We start from the raw sequence: 22,725 nt of genomic DNA, 5'->3' as shown, positions 1-22,725 counted from the left end.
CACTGTATATACCTGTTCCTGCATATACAAGCCGTGTCTGGGGGGGGGGGTGTACCTATATATACTGTATATACACACCATGTCTGGGGGGGGGTGTACCTATATATACTGTATATACACACCGTGTCTGGGGGGGGTGTACCTATATATACTGTATATACACACCGTGTCTGGGGGGGGGGTGTACCTATATATACTGTATATACACACCGTGTCTGGGGGGGGTGTACCTATATATACTGTATATACACACCATGTCTGGGGGGGGGTGTACCTATATATACTGTATATACACACCATGTCTGGGGGGGGGTGTACCTATATATACTGTATATACACACCATGTCTGGGGGGGGGTGTACCTATATATACTGTATATACACACCGTGTCTGGGGGGGGGGGTGTACCTATATATACTGTATATACACACCGTGTCTGGGGGGGGTGTACCTATATATACTGTATATACACACCATGTTTGGGGGGGGGGGTCTACCTATATATACTGTATATACCTGTTCCTACATATACACAGTGTGTCTGATGGGGGGGTAATAATTGTGTCTGATGGGGGGTAATAATTGTGTCTGATGGGGGAGAGGTAATAATTGTGTCTGATGGGGGGGGGTAATAATTGTGTCTGATGGGGGGTAATAATTGTGTCTGATGGGGGAGGGGTAATAATTGTGTCTGATGGGGGGGGGGGTAATAATTGTGTCTGATGGGGGGGTGTAATAATTGTGTCTGATGGGGGGGGGTAATAATTGTGTCTGATGGGGGGGTAATAATTGTGTCTGATGGGGGGGGTAATAATTGTGTCTGATGGGGGGGTAATAATTGTCTGATGGGGGGGTAATAATTGTGTCTGATGGGGGGGTAATAATTGTGTCTGATGGGGGGGTAATAATTGTCTGATGGGGGGGTAATAATTGTGTCTGATGGGGGGGTAATAATTGCAGCTTGTGCTGTCATTGCAGACTTGGGGAAGAAGCCGTGGGAGAGGAGTAATTCGGTGGAGAAGCCGGTCCCATCGTTGCTCTCCAGGTAAGTGGCCGTCCTGGATGGACTGTGGCCCCGGGCCCCGCACTGCGCTCTATTCATCTATCTCATTCCATTGCCATAGAACCCCCCCCCCAGTGAAGAGCCCCATACAGTCCCAGCCGCCCTCTAGGTACAAAGCCTAGGCGTGGCCCCCCCTGCACACTTGCCTGTCTGTCCTCCCCTCGTAGTCCTTGTGCTCTGTACGTTCCTGAATTTGACTTCCTCCGGCTCTCTCTGTACAGCAGAGCTCAGACTGGGAGAGGAAGAAGCCGCACTGCTAGCCAATTCGTTCATGCATTGACAGGAAGCATGCTGATAGGAGGAGAGAGCAGAGTGAGATGAGCTCATCACTGTGCTACTTCCACTTTCACTATCCAATCACTGACTGGGGGAGGGGCAAGGCCTAGAAATGTTATTTAACGGCAGCAGAGAGAAATCAGGTCTCCTCCCTGCCCCGACTGGGCTGTGCTGGGTGGCGGAGCTGTGTGAGTCTCAGGACTGGATGGACAGAAATACAAATCCTTTGGCAGGTTGAACATCTCCATATATGTGTCTCCTGTGTATGGAGCCGACACCTCTGAGACCCCACATACAGCTCCAGGACCCCTCCTATGGTGCCTGCAATGGACTCAGGACTGGCCAACCTAGGGACCAGCTGTAGGCCAGAAGGCGGGAGGAGGTGGGGGGTGCAGCTGGAGGAGGTGGGGGGTGCAGCTGGAGGCGGGAGGAGGTGGGGGGTGAAGCTGGAGGCGGGAGGAGGTGGGGGGTGCAGCTGGAGGCGGGAGGAGGTGGGGGGTGAAGCTGGAGGCGGGAGGAGGTGGGGGGTGCAGCTGGAGGTGGGAGGAGGTGGGGGGTGCAGCTGGAGGCGGGAGGAGGTGGGGGGTGAAGCTGGAGGCGGGAGGAGGTGGGGGGTGCAGCTGGAGGCGGGAGGAGGTGGGGAGTGAAGCTGGAGAAGGGAGGAGGTGGGGGGTGCAGCTGGAGGAGGGAGGAGGTGGGGGGTGCAGCTGGAGGCGGGAGGAGGTGGGGGGTGCAGCTGGAGGTGGGAGGAGGTGGGGGGTGCGGCTGGAGGCGGGAGGAGGTGGGGGGTGAGGCTGGAGGAGGTGGGGGTGCGGCTTGAGGCGGGAGGAGGTGGGGGGTGCAGCTGGAGGTGGGAGGAGGTGGGGGTGCAGCTGGAGGCGGGAGGAGGTGGGGGGTGAAGCTGGAGAAGGGAGGAGGTGGGGGGTGCAGCTGGAGGCGGGAGGAGGTGGGGGGTGAAGCTGGAGGCGGGAGGAGGTGGGGGGTGCAGCTGGAGGCGGGAGGAGGTGGGGGGTGAAGCTGGAGGAGGTGGGGGGTGCAGCGGGAGGAGGTGGGGAGTGAAGCTGGAGAAGGGAGGAGGTGGGGGGTGCAGCTGGAGAAGGGAGGAGGTGGGGGGTGCAGCTGGAGGTGGGAGGAGGTGGGGGGTGCAGCTGGAGGTGGGAGGAGGTGGGGGGTGCGGCTGGAGGCGGGAGGAGGTGGGGGGTGAGGCTGGAGGAGGGAGGAGGTGGGGGGTGCAGCTGGAGGTGGGGGGTGCAGCTGGAGGAGGGAGGAGGTGGGGGGTGCAGCTGGAGGTGGGAGGAGGTGGGGGGTGCAGCTGGAGGCGGGAGGAGGTGGGGAGTGAAGCTGGGGGAGGGAGGAGGTGGGGGGTGCAGCTGGAGGCGGGAGGAGGTGGGGGGTGAGGCTGGAGGAGTTGGGGGTGCAGCTTGAGGTGGGAGGAGGTGGGGAGTGAAGCTGGAGGAGGGAGGAGGTGGGGGGTGCAGCTGGAGGTGGGAGGAGGTGGGGAGTGAAGCTGGAGGTGGGAGGAGGTGGGGGGTGCAGCTGGAGGTGGGAGGAGGTGGGGAGTGAAGCTGGAGGTGGGAGGAGGTGGGGGGTGCAGCTGGAGGAGGGAGGAGGTGGGGGGTGCAGCTGGAGGCGGGAGGAGGTGGGGGGTGAAGCTGGAGGCGGGAGGAGGTGGGGGGTGCAGCTGGAGGCGGGAGGAGGTGGGGGGTGAAGCTGGAGGAGGTGGGGGGTGCAGCTGGAGGCGGGAGGAGGTGGGGAGTGAAGCTGGAGAAGGGAGGAGGTGGGGGGTGCAGCTGGAGGAGGGAGGAGGTGGGGGGTGCAGCTGGAGGTGGGAGGAGGTGGGGGGTGCAGCTGGAGGAGGGACGAGGTGGGGGGTGCAGCTGGAGGTGGGAGGAGGTGGGGGGTGCGGCTGGAGGCGGGAGGAGGTGGGGGTGCGGCTTGAGGCGGGAGGAGGTGGGGGGTGCAGCTGGAGGTGGGAGGAGGTGGGGAGTGAAGCTGGAGGTGGGAGGAGGTGGGGGGTGAAGCTGGAGGAGGGAGGAGGTGGGGGGTGCAGCTGGAGGTGGGAGGAGGTGGGGAGTGAAGCTGGAGGTGGGAGGAGGTGGGGGGTGCAGCTGGAGGTGGGAGGAGGTGGGGAGTGAAGCTGGAGGAGGGAGGAGGTGGGGGGTGCAGCTGGAGGTGGGAGGAGGTGGGGGGTGCAGCTGGAGGCGGGAGGAGGTGGGGAGTGAAGCTGGGGGAGGGAGGAGGTGGGGAGTGAAGCTGGAGGAGGGAGGAGGTGGGGGGTGCAGCTGGAGGTGGAGGAGGTGGGGAGTGAAGCTGGAGGTGGGAGGAGGTGGGGGGTGCAGCTGGAGGTGGGAGGAGGTGGGGGGTGCAGCTGGAGGCGGGAGGAGGTGGGGAGTGAAGCTGGGGGAGGGAGGAGGTGGGGAGTGAAGCTGGAGGAGGGAGGAGGTGGGGGGTGCAGCTGGAGGTGGAGGAGGTGGGGAGTGAAGCTGGAGGTGGGAGGAGGTGGGGGGTGCAGCTGGAGGTGGGAGGAGGTGGGGGGTGCAGCTGGAGGTGGGAGGAGGTGGGGAGTGAAGCTGGAGGAGGGAGGAGGTGGGGGGTGCAGCTGGAGGAGGGAGGAGGTGGGGGGTGCAGCTGGAGGTGGGAGGAGGTGGGGGGTGCAGCTGGAGGTGGGAGGAGGTGGGGAGTGAAGCTGGAGGAGGGAGGAGGTGGGGGGTGCAGCTGGAGGCGGGACGAGGTGGGGGGTGCAGCTGGAGGCGGGAGGAGGTGGGGGGTGCAGCTGGAGGAGGGAGGAGGTGGGGGGTGCAGCTGGAGGTGGGAGGAGGTGGGGGGTGAAGCTGGGGGAGGGAGGAGGTGGGGGGTGAGGCTGGAGGCGGGAGGAGGTGGGGGGTGCAGCTGGAGGTGGGAGGAGGTGGGGGGTGAGGCTGGAGGAGGTGGGGGTGCAGCTTGAGGTGGGAGGAGGTGGGGAGTGAAGCTGGAGGAGGGAGGAGGTGGGGGGTGCAGCTGGAGGTGGGAGGAGGTGGGGGGTGCAGCTGGAGGTGGGAGGAGGTGGGGGGTGAGGCTGGAGGAGGTGGGGGTGCAGCTTGAGGTGGGAGGAGGTGGGGGTGAGGCTGGAGGTGGGAGGAGGTGGGGGGTGCAGCTGGAGGAGGGACGAGGTGGGGGGTGCAGCTGGAGGTGGGAGGAGGTGGGGGGTGCAGCTGGAGGAGGGAGGAGGTGGGGGGTGCAGCTGGAGGCGGGACGAGGTGGGGGGTGCAGCTGGAGGCGGGAGGAGGTGGGGGGTGCAGCTGGAGGAGGGAGGAGGTGGGGGGTGAGGCTGGAGGAGGTGGGGGGTGCAGCTGGAGGTGGGAGGAGGTGGGGCGTGAAGCTGGAGGAGGGAGGAGGTGGGGGGTGCAGCTGGAGGAGGGAGGAGGTGGGGGGTGCAGCTGGAGGCGGGAGCAGGTGGGGGGTGCAGCTGGAGGCGGGACGAGGTGGGGGGTGCAGCTGGAGGTGGGAGGAGGTGGGGGGTGCAGCTGGAGGAGGGAGGAGGTGGGGGGTGCAGCTGGAGGTGGGGGGTGCAGCTGGAGGAGGGAGGAGGTGGGGGGTGCAGCTGGAGGTGGGAGGAGGTGGGGGGTGCAGCTGGAGGTGGGAGGAGGTGGGGGGTGCAGCTGCCAGTCACAGGCTGTGTCTTAGAATAACGGAGAGGTGAAGCCACCATCAATCAAGATGTAACTTCCCTACTCCCACTAGCTGGTTAGTGGACATGGAGGAGGAGGGAGGAGGTGGGCTGACATGTACATGTGCTCTATCTGGTGGTAGGTGCGCTCTATGTGGTGGTAGGTGCACCCTATGTGGTGGTAGGTGCGCTCTATGTGGTGGTAGGTGGTGGTAGGTGCGCTCTATGTGGTGGTAGGTGCGCTCTATGTGGTGGTAGGTGGTGGTAGGTGCACCCTATGTGGTGGTAGGTGGTGGTAGGTGCACCCTATGTGGTGGTAGGTGCACCCTATGTGGTGGTAGGTGCACCCTATGTGGTGGTAGGTGGTGGTAGGTGCGCTCTATGTGGTGGTAGGTGCGCTCTATGTGGTGGTAGGTGGTGGTAGGTGCGCTCTATGTGGTGGTAGGTGCACTCTATGTGGTGGTAGGTGCACCCTATGTGGTGGTAGGTGGTGGTAGGTGCGCTCTATGTGGTGGTAGGTGGTGGTAGGTGCGCTCTATGTGGTGGTAGGTGCACCCTATGTGGTGGTAGGTGCACTCTATGTGGTGGTAGGTGCACCCTATGTGGTGGTAGGTGCGCTCTATGTGGTGGTAGGTGCACCCTATGTGGTGGTAGGTGCACTCTATGTGGTGGTAGGTGCACTCTATGTGGTGGTAGGTGCACCCTATGTGGTGGTAGGTGCGCTCTATGTGGTGGTAGGTGCACCCTATGTGGTGGTAGGTGCGCTCTATGTGGTGGTAGGTGCACTCTATGTGGTGGTAGGTGCACTCTATGTGGTGGTAGGTGCGCTCTATGTGGTGGTAGGTGGTGGTAGGTGCGCTCTATGTGGTGGTAGGTGGTGGTAGGTGCGCCCTATGTGGTGGTAGGTGCACCCTATGTGGTGGTAGGTGCACCCTATGTGGTGGTAGGTGCGCTCTATGTGGTGGTAGGTGGTGGTAGGTGCGCTCTATGTGGTGGTAGGTGGTGGTAGGTGCGCTCTATGTGGTGGTAGGTGGTGGTAGGTGCGCTCTATGTGGTGGTAGGTGCACCCTATGTGGTGGTAGGTGCACCCTATGTGGTGGTAGGTGCGCTCTATGTGGTGGTAGGTGCACCCTATGTGGTGGTAGGTGCACCCTATGTGGTGGTAGGTGCACTCTATCTGGTGGTAGGTGCGCTCTATGTGGTGGTAGGTGCACTCTATCTGGTGGTAGGTGCGCTCTATGTGGTGGTAGGTGGTGGTAGGTGCGCTCTATGTGGTGGTAGGTGCACCCTATGTGGTGGTAGGTGCGCTCTATCTGGTGGTAGGTGCGCTCTATGTGGTGGTAGGTGGTGGTAGGTGCACCCTATGTGGTGGTAGGTGGTGGTAGGTGCGCTCTATGTGGTGGTAGGTGGTGGTAGGTGCGCTCTATGTGGTGGTAGGTGGTGGTAGGTGCGCTCTATGTGGTGGTAGGTGCGCTCTATGTGGTGGTAGGTGCACCCTATGTGGTGGTAGGTGGTGGTAGGTGCGCCCTATGTGGTGGTAGGTGGTGGTAGGTGCACTCTATGTGGTGGTAGGTGCGCTCTATGTGGTGGTAGGTGCACCCTATGTGGTGGTAGGTGCGCTCTATGTGGTGGTAGGTGGTGGTAGGTGCGCTCTATGTGGTGGTAGGTGGTGGTAGGTGCGCTCTATGTGGTGGTAGGTGGTGGTAGGTGCGCTCTATGTGGTGGTAGGTGGTGGTAGGTGCGCTCTATGTGGTGGTAGGTGGTGGTAGGTGCGCTCTATGTGGTGGTAGGTGCACCCTATGTGGTGGTAGGTGGTGGTAGGTGCGCTCTATGTGGTGGTAGGTGGTGGTAGGTGCACCCTATGTGGTGGTAGGTGCGCTCTATGTGGTGGTAGGTGGTGGTAGGTGCACCCTATGTGGTGGTAGGTGCACCCTATGTGGTGGTATGTGGTGGTAGGTGCGCTCTATGTGGTGGTAGGTGGTGGTAGGTGCGCTCTATGTGGTGGTATGTGGTGGTAGGTGCGCTCTATGTGGTGGTAGGTGATGGTAGGTGCACCCTATGTGGTGGTAGGTGGTGGTAGGTGCACCCTGTGTGGTGGTAGGTGGTGGTAGGTGCACCCTGTGTGGTGGTAGGTGCGCTCTATGTGGTGGTATGTGGTGGTAGGTGCGCTCTATGTGGTGGTAGGTGGTGGTAGGTGCGCTCTATGTGGTGGTAGGTGGTGCTAGGTGCACCCTATGTGGTGGTAGGTGGTGCTAGGTGCACCCTATGTGGTGGTAGGTGGTGCTAGGTGCGCTCTATGTGGTGGTATGTGGTGGTAGGTGCGCTCTATGTGGTGGTAGGTGGTGCTAGGTGCACCCTATGTGGTGGTAGGTGGTGGTAGGTGCGCTCTATGTGGTGGTAGGTGCACCCTATGTGGTGGTAGGTGGTGGTAGGTGCGCTCTATGTGGTGGTAGGTGCGCTCTATGTGGTGGTAGGTGGTGGTAGGTGCGCTCTATGTGGTGGTAGGTGGTGGTTGGTGCGCCCTATGTGGTGGTAGGTGGTGGTAGGTGCGCTCTATGTGGTGGTAGGTGCGCTCTATGTGGTGGTAGGTGGTGGTAGGTGCGCTCTATGTGGTGGTAGGTGCGCTCTATGTGGTGGTAGGTGCGCTCTATGTGGTGGTAGGTGGTGGTAGGTGCGCTCTATGTGGTGGTAGGTGGTGGTAGGTGCGCTCTATGTGGTGGTAGGTGGTGGTAGGTGCGCTCTATGTGGTGGTAGGTGCGCTCTATGTGGTGGTAGGTGGTGGTAGGTGCGCTCTATGTGGTGGTAGGTGGTGGTAGGTGCGCTCTATGTGGTGGTAGGTGCGCTCTATGTGGTGGTAGGTGCGCTCTATGTGGTGGTAGGTGCGCTCTATGTGGTGGTAGGTGCGCTCTATGTGGTGGTAGGTGGTGGTAGGTGCGCTCTATGTGGTGGTAGGTGGTGGTAGGTGCGCTCTATGTGGTGGTAGGTGGTGGTAGGTGCGCTCTATGTGGTGGTAGGTGGTGGTAGGTGCGCTCTATGTGGTGGTAGGTGGTGGTAGGTGCGCTCTATGTGGTGGTAGGTGGTGGTAGGTGCGCTCTATGTGGTGGTAGGTGCGCTCTATGTGGTGGTAGGTGGTGCTAGGTGCACCCTATGTGGTGGTAGGTGGTGGTAGGTGCGCTCTATGTGGTGGTAGGTGGTGGTAGGTGCGCTCTATGTGGTGGTAGGTGGTGGTAGGTGCACCCTATGTGGTGGTAGGTGGTGGTAGGTGCGCTCTACTCCGGGCAGATAGGACTGATGGGTATTGGAGGCCTGGTGGCCCCCATTGGTATATATGTCATCACTGCCTCCAGCATGCTGCCAGTGTTGTAGGACCAGCCCAGGGATGAGGCTCCGCCTTCTGGAGACCCAGAGGGACCATAGAGATCTTAGGCCGCCATACATGGATGGAATCTCGGGGAGTTCAGTACGGAGCGGCTGAGAGTCCCTCCATCTATGGGCCGGCTGAGAGTCCCTCCATCTATGGACCGGCTGAGAGTCCCTCCATCTATGGGCCGGCTGAGAGTCCCTCCATCTATGGGCCGGCTGGCTGTACGGAAGTTCTTCCATCGATTGGCAGATTATTATCAGGTGATTACCGCCTGCAGAGATCATTGTGTTCTGCCAGCTGGGAAGGCTCCCCACACCCCCTTCACCCCGCCTTCAGATGCAGCAGGCATCCCCTCCCCCCACTGACTGTGCTGATGGGGGAATTGAGCAATCGTCTTTCCTTCCACCAATGATTCCTCTATGGCAGCGGTTCTCATCCTGGGGGTCGGGGCCCCTTTGGGGGTCGAACGACCATTTCCCAGGGGTCGCCTAACACCATCGGAAAACACATATTTCCGATGGTCTTAGGAACCGAGACGCCGCTCCTGTCTCAGGCGCTGTGTGGGCGGGATGATATGCTGCCCCTGTCACCTGGCCACACCTCCGGGATCACTCAACAGCTCCGCCTCCTCGCCGCTGATTGGCCACCGGAACTGTAGCTCAGGAGAGGCACACAGGCGGCCAATCACCGGCGAGGAGGTGGAGCTTGGAGAGGAGGAGCCGAGCGGCAGAGCGCGCAGATCGAAGATCGAGGGAGCTGCAGGAGCGAGTGAAGAGGAGAGGCCAGAGAAGGAAGACAGCTGACAGGTAAGTGAGAGAGCGAGCCCAGGCTGGAGCAGGGGTCAGCAAGGTAAGTATCATTGGTGTCAGTGGGAGGAATAGTGCCCCATCATTGGTGTCACTAATACCAACGATGGGGCACTATTCCTCCCCCCACTGACACCAACGATGGGGCACTATTCCTCCCCCCACTGACACCAATGATGGGGCACTATTCCTCCCCCCACTGACACCAATGATGGGGCACTATTCCTCCCCCCACTGACACCAACGATGGGGCACTATTCCTCCCACTGACACCAACGATGGGGCACTATTCCTCCCACTGACACCAACGATGGGGCACTATTCCTCCCACTGACACCAACGATGGGGCACTATTCCTCCCCCTACTGATACCAATGATGGGACACTATTCCTCCCCCCACTGACACCAATGATGGGACACTATTCCTCCCCCCACTGATACCAATGATGGGACACTATTCCTCCCCCCACTGACACCAATGATGGGGCACTATTCCTCCCACTGACATCAGTGATGGGGCACTATTCCTCCCACTGACACCAACGATGGGACACTATTCCTCCCACTGACACCAACGATGGGGCGCTATTCCTCCCACTGACACCAATGATGGGACACTATTCCTCCCACTGACACCAACGATGGGGCACTATTCCTCCCACTGACACCAACGATGGGGCACTATTCCTCCCACTGACACCAATGATGGGACACTATTCCTCCCACTGACACCAACGATGGGGCACTATTCCTCCCACTGATACCGATGATGGGGCACTATTCCTCCCACTGACACCAATGATGGGTCACTATTCCTCCACTGACACCAATGATGGGGCGCTATTCCTCCCACTGACACCAATGATGGGGCGCTATTCCTCCCACTGACACCAATGATGGGGCACTATTCCTCCCACTGACACCAATGATGAGGCACTATTCCTCCCACTGACACCAATGATGGGACACTATTCCCCCCACTGACACCAATGATGGGGCACTATTCCTCCCACTGACACCAATGATGGGACACTATTCCCCCCACTGACACCAATGATGAGGCACTATTCCTCCCACTGACACCAATGATGGGGCACTATTCCCCCCACTGACACCAATGATGGGACACTATTCCTCCCACTGATACCAATGATGGGGCACTATTCCTCCCACTGACACCAATGATGGGGCACTATTCCTCCCACTGACACCAATGATGAGGCACTATTCCTCCCACTGATACCAATGATGGGGCACTATTCCTCCCACTGACACCAATGATGGGGCACTATTCCTCCCACTGATACCGATGATGGGGCACTATTCCTCCCACTGACACCAATGATGGGACACTATTCCTCCCACTGACACCAATGATGGGGCGCTATTCCTCCCACTGACACCAATGATGGGGCACTATTCCTCCCACTGACACCAATGATGGGGCACTATTCCTCCCACTGACACCAACGATGGGACACTATTCATCCCACTGACACCAATGATGGGGCGCTATTCCTCCCACTGACACCAATGATGGGGCACTATTCCTCCCACTGACACCAATGATGGGGCGCTATTCCTCCCACTGACACCAATGATGGGGCACTATTCCTCCCACTGACACCAATGATGGGGCACTATTCCTCCCACTGACACCAACGATGGGGTACTATTCCTCCCACTGACATCAGTGATGGGGCACTATTCCTCCCACTGACACCAACGATGGGGCACTATTCCTCCCACTGACACCAATGATGGGGCACTATTCCTCCCACTGACACCAATGATGGGGCACTATTCCTCCCACTGATACCAATGATGGGGCACTATTCCTCCCACTGACACCAATGATGGGGCACTATTCCTCCCACTGACATCAGTGATGGGGCACTATTCCTCCCACTGACACCGATGATGGGGCACTATTCCTCCACTGACACCAATGATGGGACACTATTCCTCCCACTGACACCAATGATGGGACACTATTCCTCCCACTGACACCAATGATGGGGCACTATTCCTCACACTGACACCAATGATGGGACACTATTCCTCCCACTGACACCAATGATGGGGCACTATTCCTCCCACTGACACCAATGATGGGACACTATTCCTCCCACTGACACCAATGATGGGGCACTATTCATCCCACTGACACCAACGATGGGGTACTATTCCTCCCACTGACATCAACGATGGGACACTATTCATCCCACTGACACCAACGATGGGGTACTATTCCTCCCACTGACACCAACGATGGGACACTATTCATCCCACTGACACCAACGATGGGGTACTATTCCTCCCACTGACATCAGTGATGGGGCACTATTCCTCCCACTGACACCAACGATGGGGCACTATTCCTCCCACTGACACCAATGATGGGGCACTATTCCTCCCACTGATACCAATGATGGGGCACTATTCCTCCCACTGACACCAATGATGGGGCACTATTCCTCCCACTGACATCAGTGATGGGGCACTATTCCTCCCACTGACACCGATGATGGGGCACTATTCCCCCCACTGACACCAATGATGGGCACTATTCCTCCCACTGACACCAATGATGGGGCACTATTCCTCCCACTGACACCAATGATGGGGCACTATTCCTCCCACTGACACCAATGATGGGCACTATTCCTCCCACTGACACCAATGATGGGGCGCTATTCCTCCCACTGACACCAATGATGGGGCACTATTCCTCCCACTGACACCAATGATGGGCACTATTCCTCCCACTGACACCAATGATGGGGCACTATTCCTCCCACTGACACCAATGATGGGGCACTATTCCTCCCACTGACACCAATGATGGGGCACTATTTCTCCCACTGACACCAATGATGGGGCACTATTCCTCCCACTGACACCAATGATGGGGCACTATTCCTCCCACTGACACCAATGATGGGACACTATTCATCCCACTGATACCAATGATGGGGCACTATTTCTCCCACTGATACCAATGATGGGGCACTATTCCTCCCACTGACACCAATGATGGGGCACTATTCCTCCCACTGACACCAATGATGGGGCACTATTCCTCCCACTGACACCAATGATGGGGCACTATTCCTCCCACTGACACCAATGATGGGCACTATTCCTCCCACTGACACCAATGATGGGGCGCTATTCCTCCCACTGACACCAATGATGGGGCACTATTCCTCCCACTGACACCAATGATGGGCACTATTCCTCCCACTGACACCAATGATGGGGCACTATTCCTCCCACTGACACCAATGATGGGGCACTATTCCTCCCACTGACACCAATGATGGGGCACTATTTCTCCCACTGACACCAATGATGGGGCACTATTCCTCCCACTGACACCAATGATGGGGCACTATTCCTCCCACTGACACCAATGATGGGACACTATTCATCCCACTGATACCAATGATGGGGCACTATTTCTCCCACTGATACCAATGATGGGGCACTATTCCTCCCACTGACACCAATGATGGGGCACTATTCCTCCCACTGACACCAATGATGGGGCACTATTCCTCCCACTGCAAAATTACAGTTATGAAGTAGCAACGAAAATAATTTTATGGTTGGGGGTCACCACAACATGAGGAACTGTATTAAGGGGTCGCGGCATTAGAAAGGTTGAGAACCACTGATCTATGGCTTGCCGTACAGCTTATATAATGTGTAGAAGACCAGATGGGACCAGTATACAGTCAGGTCCATAAATATTGGGACATGGACACAACTCTAACATTTTTGGCTCTATACACCACAATGGATTTGAAATGAAACGAACAAGATGTGCTTTACCTGCAGACTGTCAGCTTTAATTTGAGGGTATTTACATCCAAATCAGGTGAACGGTGTAGGAATGACAACAGTTTGCCTATGTGCCTCCCACTTGTTAAGGGACCAAAAGTAATGGGACAATTGGCTTCTCAGCTGTTCCATGGCCAGGTGTGTGTTATTCCCTCATTATCCCAATTACAATGAGCAGATAAAAGGTCCAGAGTTCATTTCAAGTGTGCTATTTGCATTTGGAATCTGTTGCTGTCAACTCCCAAGATGAGACCCAAAGAGCTGTCACTATCAGTGAAGCCATCATTAGGCTGAAACAACAAAACAAACCCATCAGAGAGATAGCAAAAACATTAGGCGTGGCCAAAACAACTGTTTGGAACATTCTTAAAAAGAAGGAACGCACCGGTGAGCCCAGCAACACCAAAAGACCCGGAAGACCACGGAAAACAACTGTGGTGGATGAGCGAAGAATTCTTTCCCTGGTGAAGAAAACACCCTTCACAACAGTTGGCCGGATCAAGAACACTCTCCAGGAGGTAGGTGTATGTGTGTCAAAGTCACCAATCAGGAGAAGACTTCACCAGAGTGAATACAGAGGGTTCACCACAAGATGGAAACCATTGGTGAGCCTCAAACACAGGAAGGCCAGATTAGAGTTTGCCAAACGACATGTAAAAAAGCCTTCACAGTTCTGGAACAACATCCTATGGACAGATGAGACCGACATCAACTTGTACCAGAGTGATGGGAAGAGAAGAGGATGGAGAAGGAACTGCTCATGGTCCTCAGCATACCACCTCATCAGTGATCATGGTGGTGGTAGTGTCATGGCGTGGGCATGTATGGCTGCCAATGGAACTGCTTCTCTTGTATTTATTGATGATGTGACGGCTGACAGAAGCAGCCGGATGAATTGTGAAGTGTTTCGGGAATATTATCGGCTCATATTCAGCCAAATGCTTCACAACTCATTGGACGCTTCACAGTGCAGATGGACAATGACCCAAAGCAGACTGCAAAAGCAACCAAAGAGGTGGAATGTTCTGCAATGGCCAATCACCTGACCTGAATCCGATGGAGCATTTCACTTGCTGAAGACAAAACTGAAGGGAAAATGCCCCAAGAACAAGCAGGAACTGAAGACAGTTGCAGTAAAGGCCTGGCAGAGCATCACCAGGGATGACACCCAGCGTCTGGTGATGTCTATGCGTTCCACACTTCAGGCTGTCATTGACTGCAAAGGATTTGTAACCAAGTATTAAAAAGTGAAAGTTTGATTTATGATTATTATTCTGTCCCATTACTTTTGGTCCCTTAACAAGTGGGAGGTACATATGCAAACTGTTGTAATTCCTACACCGTTCACCTGATTTGGATGTAAATACCCTCAAATTAAAGCTGACAGTCTGCAGGTAAAGCACATCTTGTTCGTTTCATTTCAGATCCATTGTGGTGTATAGAGCCAAAAATGTTAGAATTGTGTCCATGTCCCAATATTTATGGACCTGACTGTATACCAGTACAGACCAACACATACCAGTACAGACCAGTATATACCAGTACAGACCAACACATACCAGTACAGACCAGTATATACCAGTACAGACCAACACATACCAGTACAGACCAGTATATACCAGTACAGACCAACACAGACCAGTATATACCAGTATATACCAGTACAGACCAACACATACCAGTACTGACCAGTATATACCAGTACAGACCAACACATACCAGTACAGACCAGTATATACCAGTACAGACCAACACATACCAGTACAGACCAGTATATACCAGTACAGACCAACACATACCAGTACAGACCAGTATATACCAGTACAGACAAACACAGACCAGTATATGCCAGTACAGAGCAGTACAGACCAACACATACCAGTACAAACCAGTTTAGACTAGTATATACCAGTACAGACCAACACATACTAGTACAGACCAGTATATACCAGTACAGACCAACACATACTAGTACAGACCAGTATATACCAGTACAGACCAGTACAGACCAGTATATACCAGTACAGACCAATACATACCAGTACAGACCAGTACAGACCAGTACAGACCAGTATATACCAGTACAGACCAATACATACCAGTACAGACCAACACATACTAGTACAGACCAGTACAGACCAGTACAGACCAGTATATACCAGTACAGACCAATACATACCAGTACAGACCACATGGCAGCTTCCTAGATGTCTCGGGATCCTGCTGGCAGTGCCCACCAGTCCAGCCCACAAATCGGGCCCCTCCACTGTATGTCAGCAGTGATTGGCTGTGTGCCGTGATTGTGTCGTCTCGTGTTTCTGGTGCCATCTGTGGTCATCGTAGATCTCCGGCACTCTCTGTTCTTATGTCTGTGCTTGATGAATTCAGAGCCTGTGCTGGCCCTCGGCAGAGCTCTCACCTCCCAGCTTACACCAGGCCTTTTGCAGACTTGGATGCTGGAGGCCCGGAATGGTAATACGGCAAAGATGGCAATTTCCAGAAGGTCTGATAAGCCTGTGAATATTGGTGGTCTATTACTACTGGAGGGCATGGCCTCTGGTGGCCTGGCCAGTTGTTATACCATGAAAGGGTCCTTGTAGTGCACCCCTTCCACTGAGGGGACCTTCTGCTGAGGCTGCACCTGCTATGGGGCATTCCCTGTATGGGACCGGTCACTCCGAACTCCCCTTCCCCCCAGTGCTCATTAATATGATAATTACTTCACAGGGTGGTTGGAATGACTGGTAATGCACAGGTTGTGCTGTGTGGAACAAGTCCATTACTTACCACAGGCTACTTACCTGGCTGTCTCTGGCCTCAATCGCCAAAATAAGCATGTAGCCAGTGAAGTCAGAAGAACATCAGATATCTATACTTGTTCCAGCTCCATGACTTAGAAAATATTGTCTTTGGATCACCATGATCAGGGGTGACACTCAGTATCAGTTGGGGTGACACTCAGTATCAGTTGGGGTGACACTCAATATCAGTTGGGGTGACACTCAATATCAGTTGGGGTGACTCTCAGTATCAGTTGGGGTGACTCTCAGTATCAGTTGGGGTGACTCAGTTGGGGTGACACTCAGTATCAGTTGGGGTGACTCAGTTGGGGTGACACTCAGTATCAGTTGGGGTGACACTCAATATCAGTTGGGGTGACTCTCAATATCAGTTGGGGTGACACTCAGTATCAGTTGGGGTGACTCAGTTGGGGTGACACTCAGTATCAGTTGGGGTGACTCAGTTGGGGTGACACTCAGTATCAGTTGGGGTGACACTCAATATCAGTTGGGGTGACACTCAATAACAGTTGGGGTGACTCTCAGTATCAGTTGGGGTGACTCTCAATATCAGTTGGGGTGACTCTCAGTATCAGTTGGGGTGACTCAGTTGGGGTGACACTCAGTATCAGTTGGGGTGACTCAGTTGGGGTGACACTCAGTATCAGTTGGGGTGACATTCAATATCAGTTGGGGTGACACTCAATAACAGTTGGGGTGACTCTCAGTATCAGTTGGGGTGACACTCAGTATCAGTTGGGGTGACACTCAATATCAGTTGGGGTGACACTCAATAACAGTTGGGGTGACTCTCAGTATCAGTTGGGGTGACTCTCAATCGCTTCTCGGCCTTTTGGCTAAGATCAAGTGTAGTATCTGTTCTTATCAGTGTCCAGTGGGGGGGCTCCCGACCATTCTAGCTTTGCGGGGATGGTTGTTGTATAGTACCCTCACTGGTATGATGGGGGTCTGGATGGCTATTACGGGGGGAACAGAAACCGGGGAGCGCCATGATTCGTTCTGGGGCCTCGGGAGTAATTCTCCTTTGGAACGTCTGAAGGACCCAGTACCTCCTGATTTGGACGATCTACCTTGGTCTGGCCAGGGGCTGGGGACGCAAAAAGTCTGCAAACTCAGTGCCCCCTGGGGAAGATGCTCTCAGGGGTGTCACTAGTAACACCTGGGTGTGGGACCCCACGGTGTGAAGATGGCACATGGCCACTGTTTTTCACCTCTTTTTGCACAGCGTCCTAAGGACCAGGTCTTTTGGCTAGGACCAGGGCAATTTTTGCTACAGGCCTCAGGGCCCGGTCTGTGCACAATTCGGCACGGTACCACTTTTTTATTTTTTCTATTCTATTTAGTTATTATGCACTCCCACGTTTGTCACTTTTTCTGCTCTTATGTGTGTGTTTTTCACGGATGGAGGGTGTGGGTCCTCGGGCCTACCCTGAAGTCTAGGGGGAGGATGTGTGGCCTTTTGGTTCCTTCCTCCCCTGATCCCTAGGGGGCTTTTCTTCGGGAGAGCCCCCTTGCCTAGTACTGGATGTCCGGCTTCGGCTGGGCATAGGGAACGGTGGTCCACCAGGCCTTTTGGCCAGGAGGACCAATTGGGAACCTTGTCCCCGTCAGGAGCTTCGTGCCCCGGGGGATCAGGGTAAGTGGTCCAAGCCCCTTTAGGGGTAGGACACAGCACACCCCTAAGTGCACTTTTTCGTGTGGTGTTTTGCACTTGCACTTTTTTTGTGAACACTTACGGGTTTTTTCGTTATAGTTGCACGTTTGCGGACTTAAAAAAAAAAAAAAAAATGGGGTGACTCTCAATATCAGTTGGGGTGACTCTCAGTATCAGTTGGGGTGACTCTCAGTATCAGTTGGGGTGACACTCAATATCAGTTGGGGTGACACTCAGTATCAGTTGGGGTGACTCTTAATATCAGTTGGGGTGACTCTCAGTATCAGTTGGGGTGACTCTCAATATCCGTTGGGGTGACTCTCAATATCCGTTGGGGTGACTCTCAGTATCAGTTGGGGTGACACTCAGTATCAGTTGGGGTGACTCTCAGTATCAGTTGGGGTGACTCTCAATATCCGTTGGGGTGACTCTCAATATCCGTTGGGGTGACTCTCAATATCAGTTGGGGTGACTCTCAGTATCCGTTGGGGTGACTCTCAGTATCAGTTGGGGTGACACTCAGTATCAGTTGGGGTGACATCAGTTGGGGTGACTGTCAATATCAGTTGGGGTGACTCTCAGTATCAGTTGGGGTGACTGTCAATATCAGTTGGGGTGACTCTCAGTATCAGTTGGGGTGACTGTCAATATCAGCTGGGGTGACACTCAGTATCAGTTGGGGTGACTCTCAATATCCGTTGGGGTGACTCTCAATATCAGTTGGGGTGACTCTCAGTATCCGTTGGGGTGACTCTCAGTATCAGTTGGGGTGACACTCAGTATCAGTTGGGGTGACATCAGTTGGGGTGACTGTCAATATCAGTTGGGGTGACTCTCAGTATCAGTTGGGGTGACTGTCAATATCAGTTGGGGTGACACTCGGTATCAGTTGGGGTGACTCAGTATCAGTTGGGGTGACTAAATATCAGTTGGGGTGACTCAGTTGGGGTGACACTCAGTATCAGTTGGGGTGACACTCAGTATCAGTTGGGGTGACTCAATATCAGTTGGGGTGACACTCAGTATCAGTTGGGGTGACTCAATGTCAGTTGGGGTGACTCAGTTGGGGTGACACTCAGTATCAGTTGGGGTGACTCAGTTGGGGTGACACTCAGTATCAGTTGGGGTGACTCTCAGTATCAGTTGGGGTGACTCTCAATATCCGTTGGGGTGGCTCTCAGTATCCGTTGGGGTGACTCTCAATATCAGTTGGGGTGACTCTCAGTATCCGTTGGGGTGACACTCAGTATCAGTTGGGGTGACTGTCAATATCAGTTGGGGTGACTCTCAGTATCAGTTGGGGTGACTCTCAGTATTAGTTGGGGTGACTCAATATCAGTTGGGGTGACACTCAGTATCAGTTGGGGTGACTCAATGTCAGTTGGGGTGACACTCAGTATCAGTTGGGGTGACACTCAGTATCAGTTGGGGTGACACTCAGTATCAGTTGGGGTGACTCACAGATGATATCATAGAAACATGGAAGAGTCTACAATCCTCTACAACAGGGCAGTTTATAAATTACCATTCTGTGGACCATTCCAAAACCTCCATTAGGACCTCAACCAGGGCAGACACACCTATTGTGCAGACAGGGGCCCTCTGGGATTTAGGGGCCCTAATAAATGTAATAAGGACCTGGCAGGTGCTGGTACCCCCCCCCCCCCCCCAATGTGTCATACCCCTGAACACTGCTCACATCTAGGCTCACAGGGGTTCTTCATGAAGTCCTAGGTTCATGGTCCTCTGTGAGATCTTCCCTCTGACTGACCAGCACTGAGACATTCGGAATGCTTCTCCCATTGTGTGCCGTTTGGGCCGGAGGGGGAGGGAATGTTCTGCTATGGACTCTCATGCTGTGGCTCCTCATGCTATGTCTTTTAATGCTATGGTTCTTCATGCTATGGTTCCTCATCTTATGGCTCCTCATGCTATGGTTCCTCATCTTATGGCCCCTCATGCTATGGTTCCTCATCTTATGGCCCCTCATGCTATGGTTCCTCATCTTATGGCTCCTCATGCTGTAGCTCTTCATGCTTTTGTTCCTCATGGTGTGGCCCCTCATGCTATGGCTCCTCATGCTTTAGTTTCTCATCTACGGTTCCTCAGGCTATGGCTCCTCATGCAATGGCTCCTCATGCAATGGCTCCTCATGCTATGGCTCCTCATGCTATGGCTCCTCATACAATGGCTCCTCATGCTATGGTTCCTCAAGCTATGGTTCCTCAGGCTATGGCTCCTCATGCTATGGCTCCTCATACAATGGCTTCACATGCTATGGTTCCTCATACAATGGTTCCTCATGCTATGGTTCCTCATGCAATGGTTCCTCATGCTATGGCTCCTCATGCTATGGTTCCTCATCTTATGATTCCTTATGCTATGTCTCTATGCTATGACTCCTCATTCTGTGGCTCCTCGTGCTGTGGCTCCTCATTCTGTGGCTCCTCATTCTGTGGCTCCTCATGCTGTGGCTCTCCCTATGCAGACAGTGAACATTGCACACAGAGGCTGAACTCCACACGGCTATTATTGTGAACACGCCCCTCAATGAGTGATTCAATGACACAGAATCAGCAGCATGCATGTCATGACTGTTGGGTCTGTTGGATTTCTATGACTCTACTACACCTGCTAGGAAATTATCTGCCATGTAGAAATATCATTGCCACCAAAAACAGAGATTGATCCGGTTAGTGATGTCTGACGGCTAGTATTTTCAGCACAACTGTATATGGCTGCCCTGTGACAACCATCCAATACAAATATCAGCAGAAAACTCCTATAGTCCACCATGACAGGTCCCCTTCATACCAACATTTACTGTCACTATTATCATCAGTAGGCCCCTCTGTGCCCCCCTCCGGGCTCCCTCTGTGCCCCCCTCCGTGCTCCCTCTGTGCCCCCCTCCGTGCTCCCTCTGTGCCCCCCTCCGGGCTCCCTCTGTGCCCCCCTCCGGGCTCCCTCTGTGCCCCCCTCCGTGCTCCCTCTGTGCCCCCCTCCGTGCTCCCTCTGTGCCCCCCTCCGTGCTCCCTCCGTGCTCCCTCTGTGCCCCCCTCCGTGCTCCCTCTGTGCCCCCCTCCGGGCTCCCTCTGTGCCCCCCTCCGTGCTCCCTCTGTGCCCCCCTCCGTGCTCCCTCCGTGCTCCCTCTGTGCCCCCCTCCGGGCTCCCTCTGTGCCCCCCTCCGGGCTCCCTCTGTGCCCCCCTCCGTGCTCCCTCTGTGCCCCCCTCCGTGCTCCCTCTGTGCTCCCCTCCGTGCTCCCACTTTGCTCCCTCTGTGCCCCCCTGCGTGCTCTCTCTGTGCTCCCCTCCGTGCTCCCTCTGTGCCCCCCTCCGTGCCCACTCTGTGCCCCCCTCCGTGCTCCCCTCTGTGCCCACTCTGTGCCCCCCTCCGTGCTCCCCTCTGTGCCCCCCTCTGTGCCCCCCTCTGTCCCCCTCTCTGTGCTCCCTCTGTGCCCCACTCTGATCCCCTTTGTGCTCCCCTCTGTGCCCCCCCCATGCTCCCCTCTGTGCCCCATCAGTAGCCCCCTTTGTGCTCCTGTCTGTGCCCCCCTCTGATCCCCTTTGTGCTCCCACTGTGCCCCCCCATGCTCCCTCTGTGCCCCCCTCTGATCCCTTTTGTGCCCCTCCCCTTTGTGCCCCCTATGCTCCCCTCTGTGCCCCCCCCATACTCCCCTTTGTGCCCCCCCATGCTCCCCTCTGTGCCCCCCATGCTCCCTCTGTGCCCCCCTCTGATCCCTTTTGTGCCCCTCCCCTTTGTGCCCCCTATGCTCCCCTCTGTGCCCCCCCATACTCCCCTTTGTGCCCCCCTCTGTGCCCCCCATGCTCCCTCTGTGCCCCCCTCTGATCCCCTTTGTGCCCCCCCATGCTCCCCTCTGTGCCCCCCTATGCTCCCCTCTGTGCCCCCCCATGCTCCCCTCTGTGCCCCCCCCATGCTCCCCTCTGCGCTCCCCTCTGCGCCCCCCCATGCTCCCCTCTGTGCCCCCCATGCTCCCTCTGTGCCCCCCTCTGATCCCCTCTGTGCCCCCCCATGCTCCCCTCTGTGCCCCCCCATGCTCCCCTCTGTGCCCCCCCCCATGCTCCCCTCTGTGCCCCCCCCATGCTCCCCTCTGTGCCCCCCATGCTCCCCTCTGTGCCCCCCTCTGAAGCTGGTTTCACTTTCGGTTTTCTTCTATTTCCTGCATTCTTCTTTTGTGGCCTCATTATGGCCCGCACAGCCCTGTGCCCCCCTGTGCTCCCCCCTAACAGAGGGCAACTTGTCCGCCAATGAGGGCAGTGTCTGGGACAGCGGGCCCCATGCGGATTTCATGAACATGGAGACAGACATTTCAATACCCGAGGCATAAAGTCAGTGTAAGGGGGGCCTTCCAGGGTGCACCCCAATACTCGCTATACTTCATATCCCAGCAGACAGGTCCTCTTTAAGGTCAGAATATGTCCATTATGAAGGGGGAGGAGTCTGTTCTATGGAGGGGGAGGAGTCAGTTATATGAAGGTGGAGGGTTGGTCGGTTCTATAGAGGGGAGGAGTCAGTTCTATATAGGAAGAGGGATCAGTTCTATGAAGGGGAGGGGTCAGTTCTAAGTAGGGGAGGGGTCAGTTCTGTGTAGTAGGAGGAGTCTGCCTTATAAAGGGGGAGGGATCAGTTCTATGAAGGTGGAGGGTTGGTTGGTTGGTTCTATAGAGGGGGAGGAGTCAGTTCTATATAGGAGGAGGGATCAGTTGTATGAAGGGGGAGGGGTCAGTTCTGTGTAGTAGGAGGGGTCTATCCTATAAAGGGGAGGGGTCAGTTATATGAAGGGGAGGGGTCAGTTCTATGTAGTAGGAGGAGTCTCTTATGAAGGGGAGGGTTTGGTTCTAAGTAGGGGAGGGGTCAGTTCTATGTAGTAGGAGGAGTCTGTCTTATGAAGGGGAGGGGTCAGTTCTATGAAGGGGAGGAGTCTCTCATGAAGGGGGAGGGGTCTCGTCTATGCAGATTCGATGTCTTTGATGTGATGTTCGTCCTTTTCACCATCTCTAAGCAGGATGAAGCCTGTGAACAGCAGCAACGACGTATCATCGGACACCTTAGACTTCGACAGAATGAAACAAGTGAGTGTCTCTTTAGTTCCTCGGGGGCGGGGCTGTTTGAAGACCTTTCATTTCTGGATTGCCAATCGCTGACAACCTTGGCATCATGGAGGCTCAGCGTCACATGTGGGTGTTACTTACATGCAAATACAGCCTGCCTAGGACCACCCACTCCTCCCACTGCTTGCCTCAGGACTG

General features: G+C 55.5%; 1 protein-coding gene and 1 pseudogene across 3 annotated transcripts in view; both read left to right on the top strand.

The window, feature by feature from the left end:
* Positions 1 to 22,725, top strand: part of LOC149427670 (ena/VASP-like protein) — a 70,336-nt gene that overhangs the window by 35,022 nt on the left and 12,589 nt on the right. For 2 of the 3 annotated variants that reach the window (XM_089667795.1, XM_089667797.1), the window contains exons 7-8: positions 979 to 1,045; positions 22,479 to 22,548. In XM_089667795.1, the coding sequence (XP_089523921.1) occupies positions 979 to 1,045; positions 22,479 to 22,548 (137 nt within the window). The remainder of the gene's footprint in view (positions 1 to 978; positions 1,046 to 22,478; positions 22,549 to 22,725) is intronic. The other variant, XM_089667796.1, reaches the window with a different exon arrangement.
* Positions 16,620 to 16,779, top strand: LOC149427671 (U2 spliceosomal RNA; annotated as a pseudogene).

This window comes from Staurois parvus, unplaced genomic scaffold (assembly GCF_062004578.1).
Source record: "Staurois parvus isolate SC_StPar_1 unplaced genomic scaffold, SC_StPar_1.0 ptg003591l, whole genome shotgun sequence".
NCBI lineage: Eukaryota > Metazoa > Chordata > Amphibia > Anura > Ranidae > Staurois > Staurois parvus.
The sequence above is the reverse complement of the archived record's forward strand: the minus strand, read 5'-3'. Positions and strand labels throughout refer to the sequence as shown.